This window comes from Thunnus thynnus, chromosome 16, assembly GCF_963924715.1.
Source record: "Thunnus thynnus chromosome 16, fThuThy2.1, whole genome shotgun sequence".
Taxonomy (NCBI): Eukaryota; Metazoa; Chordata; class Actinopteri; order Scombriformes; family Scombridae; genus Thunnus; species Thunnus thynnus.
Window position 1 is genome coordinate 18,181,228 of NC_089532.1, and position 11,884 is coordinate 18,193,111.

At 43.2% G+C, this 11,884-nt stretch overlaps 1 protein-coding gene across 1 annotated transcript; it reads right to left on the bottom strand.

Moving 5' to 3' along the window:
- Positions 1–132: 132 nt before the first annotated feature.
- Positions 133–11,362, bottom strand: tgfb3 (transforming growth factor, beta 3). The gene is made up of 7 exons (XM_067615288.1): positions 10,562–11,362; positions 5,756–5,919; positions 4,287–4,416; positions 4,021–4,128; positions 2,103–2,256; positions 1,327–1,480; positions 133–1,233 (listed from the first exon to the last, which is right to left on the bottom strand). Exons 1-7 carry the CDS (start codon positions 10,905–10,907, stop codon positions 1,075–1,077), a joined length of 1,215 nt encoding a protein of 404 aa, XP_067471389.1. The 5' UTR covers positions 10,908–11,362; the 3' UTR covers positions 133–1,074.
- Between the last annotated feature and the right edge of the window lie 522 nt (positions 11,363–11,884).

The following is an 11,884-nucleotide window of genomic DNA, read 5'->3' on the forward strand; positions in this document are numbered from 1 at the left end:
TACAGTGGAAGTGGTTGATTTCTTCACTTTGGTCATCTAAATTTACTCCATCACCCTTTAAAATAAAGTGCTCTAAAATACTTAATGAAAACAAAAAAACCCTCCAACAATAACAAAAATAGAACAACTCTATCCAACTGTCCATTTTTAATTAAAAAAAAAGTGTTTCCAAGAGTAATAAGAAAAACATTTACAGTTCGTGATCTAGTTAAGTGTTCACTTAGTGACATACATTGTCTCATACAACAGAAAGGCTTCACTGTAAAATGAAACAATCCCTGGAATCACCATCCTGTTGCATTACAGAGGTAAACATAACCATGGAAATACTACTTTTGAATAAAGGTTGGTTTCCAGCATGTTTTCTTTTTTTTTTTTTCCTAAGATCATTTTTATTCAACGGCATTTAATCCTAAATAAACAGTGTAGATAGCTGCGGCGTGCACAGCCTCGGTTTCCAGCTCAGACATCCAAACGTGTCCTGTGTGTCAGGGCCGTGCGTGATTGGCCGGGGATGTATTTGCTCTCAGCAAACAATCATTTTTGTTTTACCCTCTTTGATGAATTCCTATCACGCTGAGTTCAGTCTGCATGCTCAGTCATTTTCTCTTTTTTGACCCCAATTATTTGTATGTCCTTAAGAATGCGGTGGCCACTGGGAGACAATTTTTTTTGTTCTGTTCCTCTTTTGAATACCATGAAATATCACGAAATACTGAGGTACAGGCTGTTCAAAATGCTGGCATATGAAATAAAACATGAGAAACACTGATGAGAAAGGCGATTGCTGAAGGTCAACAAGAGGTCTGATGGGTTTGAGGGTGCCGCTAGTGAAGTGTTGTTTGACGAGTCTTCTGGGTAAATGCTGCCAATGATTGTGAGCGGAGTGGTGGGCCGCATCTTGTCGGCGGGGTTTTGATTTTTTTCGTGAGAGAGCTCGGGCAAGGCTGAAGCAGGAGGAATGGAGGACAAACTGTACCGCGCCTCCCCCCCCCCTTTAACACCTCATACCCGCTCCTGAGTAGTGCTGGGAGCCGTCACATCCCATGTCTCTCGCTGGGGCCCCAAAGCCGTTTAGCTGCACTTGCAGGACTTGACAACCATGTTGGAGAGCTGCTCGACTTTCGGGGAGCGACCCACGTAGTAGAGGATGGTGAGGGGCTCCAAGTCCTGAGGGACACAGCAGGGTGAGGCGGACGCCTCTGGGTTCAAGGTGTTGTATAAGCTCAGCAGCTGTAGAAGAAAGAACAGAAGGCGAATGGGATCAGCAAACACATCTCCCAAACATTATTCATTATTTAAATGTGTTGTGGCACTTTGTCTCACCGAGCTGTGGGTGGTGTCAGCGCTACGTAGGTAAGGACAGGGGCCGGAGCAGAAGTTAGCATAATAACCTTCAGGCTGATGGATCCACCTCCAGCCCAAGTCCTGGCGGAAATTAATATATAGTGGTCGCACACAGCAGTTCTCCTCATAATTGCTGCAGACAAGAAGGGAGAGGGGATTACACTCTTCATTTCACTAATTACAAACAAATTTAAGCATACATTTTCCTCCCTACGGCCTCACTGCCAGAGATGAGAGAAGTTGAGAAATTCCACTCTTAGGTGTGCCCTTATTTTCCCTCTTGGAGTCAGCCCAGGTGTCTTGGTGCTGCCTGTCAGCCTGACAGAGGAAATCCAGAGCTGAGGAGACAGCGTGTAAGAGGAGGTAGCGTTTGCTGGTTCTGGGACAGATCCTGACTTGTATCAGCTAATACCTCTGTCATGCTCGTCTAGCTGATTAACAAAAGCTTATCCTATGTATCCTGTGCCCATGCACTTTTCTTCCCTGCCATATTTTTGAGACATGACAGATGATATTTCCATTTCATGTTGCCTTGGCTGGTGTACAGCACAACTTGACAATAAGACACAACTGCCTGCAAGACAGTAATGTCACTTTTTTAAACTATAACCCATAATCTGTCTTCTAACAAGTGCTCAAATCTCCAAAATTGGCAGTGCAGGTGCAGCCAGAGAAATTATTTTAGAGAGTTAAAGACAATAAACAATAGTCCAAGCAGTGCATTACATTTTCCAGTGTAAGAAAATGTGCCCTACTTGAAGCAGTAATTAGTGTCAAGTGCCCGCTTGCGCCTGCGGGAGGAGGACTGGGCATCCAGCCTGTGGGGAGGGAGCATCATGAGGATGAGGTGGGGGTAGAGCTGCTCCTTTTGTTTTTTCCCACGGCTCTGATCGTAGTCTCCCTCCATACCTGCAGGAACAAGTCAGTTAGTCAGGAAGATACAAAGAACAACAAACAGCACGAAAACATAGAAGATTTGTTGAGAGCTGGCTCCAGTCGAACCACAATTTGATTCTCATTAGTGTAATTTTTATGGAAGGATCATCTCCAGGCTGAGCTTCACTCATTTCATTTCTGGCTCACTTTTCACCCTTCTCCTTATTCAACACTGGTCCCTAACTTCCTTCTTTCCTCCATTCTCCCCCCTGGGCCTGCGTCTGCTCATCCAATCTACCCCTGATAGCTAAAGCAGTGGATATCTCAGGAGAGATGCTGCTGGTGGATATGTTGGCCCCTCTTTAATTCGGGGCCAAACGTCTGAGCGCCGTGGCAGCACATTCCTTGTGGCCAAGCCAGTCGGGAGTGTTCCCAGGATCGAGGGCCCGGGGGCCCCAATGCTAAGTGAGATACCAGATCAACTGTATTCCCATGCTCTGTGTCTCTCTTCTTTGTAGAAAGGAAACCCATTATCTTACTGGAGAGACCTCAATGAGTATCACTGCTTGAGGCACATGTTGATAAGTGTGCTACACTTAAAAATCCAGAATATAGGTATAGTAATTGAAGTGAGATATAAAATATTTTGACTTTAATTCAATCCCCTGTCCCTTGTAGAAGTAAAGTATAGGGTCCACTCTTCCAACATGACTACACCAAATGGAGCTCCCTGTAGAGGCCCTGAATAAAGAATTGTGTAGGGCCATATCAGACATCACAAGAAGAACTAATGACCAACCAATGATCCACTGATAACTAATTATCCAAAAAAAAAAAAAAAATTATATGATTTTTGGAAACATCTGAAACTGGAATCCAAAAAAAGCCTCTTATATCAACTGGTCCTGAAATCCACTAATGCAAATCATCTTAAAACCAACAATACCTCAATAGCGCTAATCATAATAAACCCAAGTTTCAACAAACACAAGATGTCTATCTGGAAATTTAGACAAATCAAACACAAATCAAATAAACTGAATTGTTATCCGGCCCTCGATCAAGAATACAAACTGGCAGAACATCTTTTCACAGTGAGTGATCAAAAGCGGGGACAAATCCTGACCAAATGCAGACCGAGCGACCACAATCTGGTCATAGGCCATGATGCGCAAAATCTAGGAAACCTGCAGATGAAAGAGTCTGTCCTCAATGCACAACAGGAGAGATTGAGACCGAGATGCAGTCTTAAAATAGGACAAATTTAATCAGAGAAGAATACTGAAAGACACCTGATTTATTGATCCAAAATTTGATGAAAGATGATGAGAGTAGACAATCTTAGATTCATCAAGGAGAGAGATATTGAAAGGAAAAGTTAGATATCATGGAAAATATGTTTATTTGATTTTTTGCTGAGAGTTCAATGTGTCTGTTAAAATGTGAGGCTGCAGCCAGCAGTCGGTTAGCTTAGCTTAGCATAAAGACTGGAAACAGGGGGCTAGCCTGGCTCTGTCCAAAGTTAACAAAATCCGTCACTATGCCTGCCAAAAAATAATCTGGCACATAACCCCTAAACCTCCTAGTAAGAACACCCCACTAAATTCGACAACTGTAACCATTGTTGATTTTACTTATATGTCATTTTTGCTCTTGAGGACTTGTGTTTTTCTTTTCCCCTGATCCTAATATTCTTCATATAGATTTATATAAATGTGTCTGATTGACTGACAATTTGAACACAACCTCAAACCATCTTAACTTCTCGCATCACAGAGGTATTAAATGCAATCTCACCTTTGAACTTGACCTCTAGCACCTCATTGGCATTCTCGATAATGTCACCGTTAGGCCTGAAAGTGTGGCAGGGACAGTGCACACTGATCTCCAGGCCAAGATTGGTCTCTGAGGGGGGAAAACGAGAGCAGAGGGATGTAAGGAGCTGACATTTTTTTTCCCCCCAAGACCATTATCCTTCATTTCAAATGAACTTGTGCTCTTTGGCAGGAGCACTGATATGTAATAAGGTGTGATGCAAGGAAAAATTGAGGTGCCCCACTCACGTCGGTACATCAGCCACTCCCTCACTGTCTCTGTAACATCAAAGGAGACCCACTCAGACGTTCCCTTGGTCAGGACGTTCTTGCCCCCAATGTAGCGCTGTTTGGCTTTGGGGTCGTCTTTCTGGAGGATCTGTGCGGAGAGATGAAAATGTGACCCAGCTGCATAAACTCTCTCTCTCTCTCTTTTACACACTCACACACACGTGCACTCACACACACACACACACACACAGAACCAGAGCTGTCTGTCTGAGCCAGACTCTCCAGGATGCCTTGGGCCAAATGTCTACTCTTCATGGAAAAAGTGACTCCCTGTGTTGATATCCCCATTTTGCAAGTTAATGCCTGCGTGTTACCCTCCTGCCAATGAGAACCTGGCTGTCCTTCACATCAGCAGTTCAAACTTTGACTTGAGCCGGGCTCCCAGATGCAGTGTCACACAGTTCAGAAAGCAGGTATCTCTGCTGGCATTCATGACCTAACTGTGTTATCATGTCGAGACCCCAAACCAAGGTTGTAGGAAAATGCAATCTGACTGAAAAAGTGTGGTTTAGACATTCATATCTGCACCAGCACTTCTCTGAACAAAGGTGTTTATCTGTAGTGAGAAATATGTGTGTTTGGGTGGTGGGTATGAGCACTTAGCCCCACAGCAGAGCTAGGATAACCAGGTTCCTGAACATTGTCAGCATCTAATCTGTCTTCCTGTGGGAACGAGGGGCCGAGGGCTGCCAGCGTCAGCCCTCTGCCAATCAGCTCCAGCCTGAAAAGTGTGGGGGCGAGTGAGCAGCTCCATTTACTCCCCCAGTGGGTGACCCTGCCTCTATCTCCTCCTAGGCCCCTGGAAACAATCTGAGGGCCTGACAGTCTGTATTCAGCGCTGGCCAGAGCCTGCCTCAGAGGTGGTATGCAGTCCGGAGACGCTTGTCTCCCTGGCAGGAAATGTTGGAACCTGATCATTACTCCTAGTCTCTCACGGGAGATTAATGAGGAAACCGAACCAAAAAAAAAAAGAAAAAAGATCTTTGCCACCCCACATATAGATGATCTAACAGATTTTACACACACCACAAAAAAAACAAAATGCTCATAAACACACAAATGCAGGTGCAGATCTATAAACCCCCTGTTGAAAGCATAATGCCTTACTTGATCTAATAAGGATGGACAACTGCTTTGAGATTGACAGCTAAGAAAGAAGAAATCGTCGAATGGTAATCTAGGGTTTCTCAAAGACGGCTGTGCAAGCTCTTAAATTCGCTCTAATGTAGAATCCATTTGACTGTAAGCACATGGAATAATGATCAGCGCTTGAAAAGAGAAGAGAGGGAGTTGGACACCCTAATATAAATGTTTTCATCTTCCTCGCTGACCTACACGGGCTCTTAGCAATAGGCCTTCTGAGAGAAATAGAGCACATTACCCCCTGTGTTCTGCTAACAGTGGAAACCAGCGGTCAGTTCACACACCTGGTAGAGCTCAATCCTCTGCTCGTTTTTCTTGGCGCCGGGATTGGGGATCCGCAGAGCTCGAAACTCGGCCCGAAACAAGTTGGTGGAGTTCTTCTCCATGGTCGAGACGTTGAAGCGGAATACCTTGGAGGTGATACCCCTTGGGCAGTAGGGGAGGTCATCTGCAGGTAAAATGGAAATGATGACTCAAGATTGGCTTTAAAAATGTTATTAAAGTTTTCTTCTACCAAAAAAATTGGAATATCCAATAAGACTGAAATTCTCTATTTCTTTTGTCAGAATCCCTTTAAGCTCTTATTCATCTGTTACCTCATTGTGTACATGTAATCAAAGCCTATTTTCCACAGATATCCTTACAGGGGTGGACATGTTTACCTTCTGATGACTGATAAGCTTTTTGCAGAGGATTTCCCACTACAAGTTTAGATAGCTTACAGATAGAAAAAAAACATTTTTAACCATTTCTAGTCCATTCCAGGGAGATGTGAGCCATTACCACGAACCATCTGTTTATGCTTTGTGCGGTCCAAGTCAGCAACAAGTTGAAGTCATGAAATGAAAACCAAATGTCCCATGTGGTGGTTTGAGCAGGCTGCAGTGGGACGGCAGCGCGCTCCTCCCACCAGCTCTGGAACCCAACAGGTGCTCTGAGGGCTCAGACACAAGCCAAGTACTTCCCTGGATCAAGAGGTTTAGCCGGCAACATGTGGGCTCTAGTGCTGGAACAGGACAATACCTGAGCAACCAAACAAGGAGGGCAACTCCATCATGACAGTAATTCCACTGAATGCATGCTTGACAAGTAATAACTTGCTGTAGACCTTAACATGGCATGTGGGTGTGTGTATGTGATAGCATGCCACACTGACCTTTAGCAGAATCTGCTAAATAAATGGCCCCATTATGATTTTATCTGAAAAGCTTCCTGTTGCACTGAAGCCTTTCCCCTTTTTTATACCATAATACCGTTGAATAGTTTATTATTTTAACAGGCCAAGCACATGCAGTGTTGAGCAAAACAAGCACATAGCAAACTTTTTACGAGCCAAGTGGAAACAGTCATTTACAGCCAAGCCATGGCTAATTTATTACCCCAAGCTTAAGCTTTATTACCAAGCCTCAGATTTGCTGGTGGTTAAAAGGGGCATTGCACCTTTAGCTGATTTGCACCTCGAGCTGTTTTTGGACAATGGAAACTCAGATGTTCGGCTGTTTCTGTGTCATCATGCAAAAGGAACTTGCACATCTCCAAGTATCTGTACTTCGTTTGACCCATAATCCTATTTCAGCGTCCTCCCAGTCATTATCTGATATTTCCACAAAGTTTTTTTTACAACTTTCCCTATTTATAGGTGACCTTTTCAGCATTCATCCCCAGCCATATATCTGTCCAGTGTTTCCACACAATCTATAAGGAGGAAACCTCAGTAGCCTTTTCCTCCCCTCACTCACTACTCCCTCTCCCCTCACCCCCCCACCCTCCCTGCCTCCCCCACAGAAGGTGGAAAGCCCCACTTCGAGGGGAGATTTGAAATTCTAATCAAGTCTTTGGTTTCCTTTTGGATGACCTCATTTTTCCCATTGCAATGGTTTTAGGTGGATTTCACATTATGGCTTATTTTTGCCAAGGGTCTGAAAGGTAATTTGTTCCATGTTGGCAAGTAGAGGGGATTGCTTGCATAATTAAAATGAAATACATTCACTAATTTTCTGACCCCTGCAATTTTTACATGAGCTCTCTAAGACCAGTGTCGAGATGCTGACATAAACTTGACCTGTAAACTCTTTGATTAATGTCAAAAAGTTTCTCTAGGGTCCCACTTCTTCAGTCACCCACTGCTAATGATCCATGAAATATTTTTTTAATGTTTAATATTAGAGTTAAAAATATCACTTGGTATGTTTTAAACATTATGGTGGTAAACAAATTAGATCTACTATTATGACTACTGATTGAGTTAAATTACACACTGCTCTTAGATCAGATTCTAACTGGAGAATTGACTTTTGTTGTGGGACATTCTCATTAACAGCCTTGCAAAAGTGTATTTATAGTCACATATAAAAAGCCTGGGTAACAAAATGATACCCAGTTGATTGATTGGATTCATTTGAGCATAGACAGGATTTAAATGAGGGATTTCGTGGTGAAGCAGTACAAGAGGGCCTGGGGACAGACTTTTGAATAGTCACATTAAGTGACTCAACCAGATGCTCGACCACACCTCACACCCTGACACACGCTCACACACTGACAGACGCCTCCCGGGTCTAGGATTGCCCTCTCCTCCTCTCCTCCCCTGTCCTCTCTGCTCACAGACAACAGGACACTGATAAAAAAAAACTCTCGGGAATCACCTCTCTTTCCCCTTTTGCCTGGAGGATTGTCTGTGATGTCAGTCTCTCCAGTGCTTTGTGGAGGTAAACAAAGGAAATAGGAAGCATAAGGCAGCAGGTGCTAGCCAGCTGCTGAGGTGTCTAGACCTCATATGGGACAACACAAATTTCTTTTGAAATATATTAGCAAGAATGCACAATGTTCTAGTTAAATTGTGGTAGCCTAAGTTAGAATTTTCAAATTTATTCACATTATGTTACTATGAAAAGGTTTGATTTTAACTGTCAAATAAGCCGGGCCTCATTTCTCTCCTTCCCTCTTTTGGCTGCATGTAGACACTGACTGTGGCAGGCCGCTGAAGTAGAGGAGATAATGTGAAGGAGCTCTGTTCTGAAGAAAAACAACTTTTTTTTTTTCTCTCCACTTGATTAAGGATGAGGAAGCAAAAATGGTAAAGGCGTGGGAGTTGGGGGGGAGAGATGCTCTGTTTTTGGGAATAAGCCAAAGACCTCTGTCTCTGTTTGTTCAGATGACATCATCTTTCTACTATCCCATATATCAGATACCCTGCTGTCCTCAGCGCCGGTCCTCATTTTTTACTGACCCAACACTGAGTCAATGATGGGCTTAAAATTTCACTGAAACTGCAGGCTTCAGTGTGCAAGGCTTGAGCTTTCTAATTTTAAGATGTGAGAGTCAGTGGATTCTTTATGTTCAGTGTCATCATGGTATACTTAAGATGTCTTTAGGCATTTCTTCAACAGTATTTAGTTTATAATGACAGGCAGGATGGCATATGGGTGACATAAGGTGCCACGCTGGCTTTCTAGGCACATCTACATCACTGCCCTGTCTCAGTTATGGTTCATCTACTCATAAATAACAAATACCTTGATTTGCATTAGTAGTAATGTCTAATAAAAGCAGTCTAGAGCATGTGGTGCATTAAAGTATGAGAGAAAACTTTCTGTTTAACTTTTTAACTGGGCTCGAAAAAAAAGCAAAACTTGACTCTATTCCCAAACACTCCCACCTTCCAAAAACAGTGAATGTAAAACTCATTATATCCAGCAGGAATGAAAATGAACTACACTGCAAAATTATCAAGGTGACAGACATTATGTTCCTACATACTGAAACATGTCCTGCACTCTTTAAGATTGCATAATGGAAAGGAGGAGAAAATTCCTAATTAATGTATGTTGGCACCTTGTGTTAATTTGGGTAATATCCTCCTTAGATGAGCTGTTTAGTGCAGTAAGTGTTGCCAGTACTAAGTCAAGTTCACGTCTTGTATTATCACCTACAGTATGGGCTACAGTATGAGGCCAGCGTGATGTGTCCTGGGCACCTGGCCATCACTGATCCCACTCCTTAGACCTCTTGTTTGTTTTGGGAGCTCTGGCTACCTCTGACCAGTGGATAAACCCCGAGCTGTGTATTTTGAATGTCAGAAGCACTTTGTGGGACCTGTGAAATGGATTTGATTCAGGGGCTTATGCTGGAGGCTCTGCTCAGTGTCACAGCGCAGCATAAACACCTGTTGATTTCAAAATGGTAACACCACGCACTAACCGGCCGCTGACCGTCAACAGGCACAAATCCAACTCCTCCACTTAAAAAACAAACTCCGGAGAATCACGGACGGAGCTGCTCAGTGAGCTTCTGATTCAGATTTCTGGAACAATCAATGGACCATAGTTTATACAGGAAATACCAATATGGATGAACAGGGGAATTAGATCATAACACAGAGCCACTCGTCTCCTCACTACTAGAGAGAAATAGTGGGGAAATAGAAGTGAGAGAGTCGTAACAGTGGATGAAAAATATTGGGAAACTCACGGCCAGAAAATGGAAATTAGGTATTGGAGTTGGCAATAAATAGCTACTAGACTTAACTGCCTGAGAATTTTCCCCGCTTAGGAATGTATCAGACTTAGGCTGGAGTTCCCATGGCTTTGGTGTGAGGTATGTATGAGGAATGGTGCTCATTCCAATTAGACTGTTTACTTTGCCCTCTCCTTTGCGCGCCGCTCCACTGCTCACAGGCGCGTCTGTGCGTAAAAGCTGCACAGACACGAGTGGACTTAACGCCAGCTGGAAAAATTAGATCCTGTTTTTTTTTTTTTTTTTTTTTTTTTTTTTTTGACTATGTTGTCTCACTTATAGCTAATAGTTTTGTATCATGGCCAAATGGAAAGGATTTAGTTTTATGGGCGTAAATACATTTGCACAAGTGCTTTCACAAAAATATACGTCACGGTATTTTGGATCAAGTTTGGGCATCTACATCTTAAAAAAAAGGGAGAAAAAAAGGTTAGCTGTATGGCCCACTGCCAATCACAAATAATAGCTACATATTTTATCCACCCACATCCAGAGCTCAGCGGGTTCGTAGTAGAGATATGATTTATGCAAATTTACAAACACTCAAACAAACATGTCAAAGGGAGTTAACTTACTGTTTTCTGTTGGACCATTGACCATGTTGAACTTGTAAATCTCTTTGGCATAGTACTCAGTCTCCGTGTTATCCTGTCCACAACTCTGCTGCCTGTCTCTCCCCAGCTCCTCAATGAGCTCCTTGGTACTGTTATAAAGGGCCAGAACCTGAAACGGTACTTGACTCGGACCTGTTGTTTGAGGAGGACTGGTCAGTCGGAGTTTACTGAGGATCTGTCCCCGAACCGCCTCCACTCGCTTTTTCTTTATGTGGTCAATGTCCACAGTGGTGCAAGTGGATAGCGACAAAGTCATTGTCACACAATTTGAGAGGAGGAAAAACAGAAGTGCTTTGCCCAGATTCATATTTCACTCTGCGTTCACTCACAACCGAGGCTTGTCAAGTAAAAAGAACGGAAAAAAACAACAACAAAAAAAACTAAATTCCGATTTGAATAGAATCCCCTTTTCTCTTTTCATTCAGGTCGTGAGTGAGTTCTGTTCCTGGAGGAATCCCATTTTCTCAAGTGCTATCTCATCTTTGCAAAATGCGCATTGGCATGAGAGCAAATCCGTGCCATTTCTGAAAAATAATCTCAACTCTTCATCAAAACTCTTTATCCTACTCTTCATTCCCCCTCGCCACATACACGCATCTCTTTCCTTTCTTCCAGAGTTTACAGGGCACCAATCTCTGCACCGTGCTTCAGTGTCTCCATTGCATTAGGCTCCTTCCATCCATTTGTGCTCATGGAGTCAGTGCGCCTCTCTTGCTATCTCCCTGCAGTCCAGCCTCAAACACACTCCAGCGCTTTTCCCCTTTCACTCATACTTTATAGCCACAAGCTGTGACGTTTCCGAAGGAGGGGCAACCTCTCCTCGGACAATAAAGTCTGTCCCATTCTGCAGTGTCCTTAATAAGATTTCAAAACTTTATGCTGTCAAAGCTGATCTCGAATCAAACTTCACATGTGTGAAATATTGAGCAATCTGTGATTTCGCAAGAGGGACAATAGGAAGAATTCCCACTGAAGAGAGGACACTTGAGCTAATTACCAATGAATAAAACTTAAAAATGCACTCATATGTAATCCCTCATCAACTCAGCATATAGGAACTATGGTGCTCCTTAATTGGATTAGATAGAGGCCCTTTAACGATATCGACAACATATCAAATACAGTTCAGATGGACATTAAACGCATATGGAAAGCCAAAGTTAACAAAAGGGATCTTGAAGGTGCACAAGGGAGTGCAGCCGGCTGCTGTGATCTGTTTAGATGCTGCTACCGTTCAGCTTCTCCCCATTGACATAAAACATACACAACAGCGACATCTAGCGG

Bases quoted from the DNA above. Each gene is read 5' to 3' on its own strand.
- tgfb3 (XM_067615288.1), bottom strand. From the start codon at position 10,907: ATGAATCTGGGCAAAGCACTTCTGTTTTTCCTCCTCTCAAATTGTGTG. The intron at 5,920-10,561 runs GTAAGTTAACTC...TTTTACCTGCAG, and splicing joins CAATGGTCCAACAGAAAACA to ATGACCTCCCCTACTGCCCA. The intron at 4,129-4,286 runs GTGAGTGGGGCA...TTCCCCCCTCAG, and splicing joins GGAGTGGCTGATGTACCGAC to AGACCAATCTTGGCCTGGAG.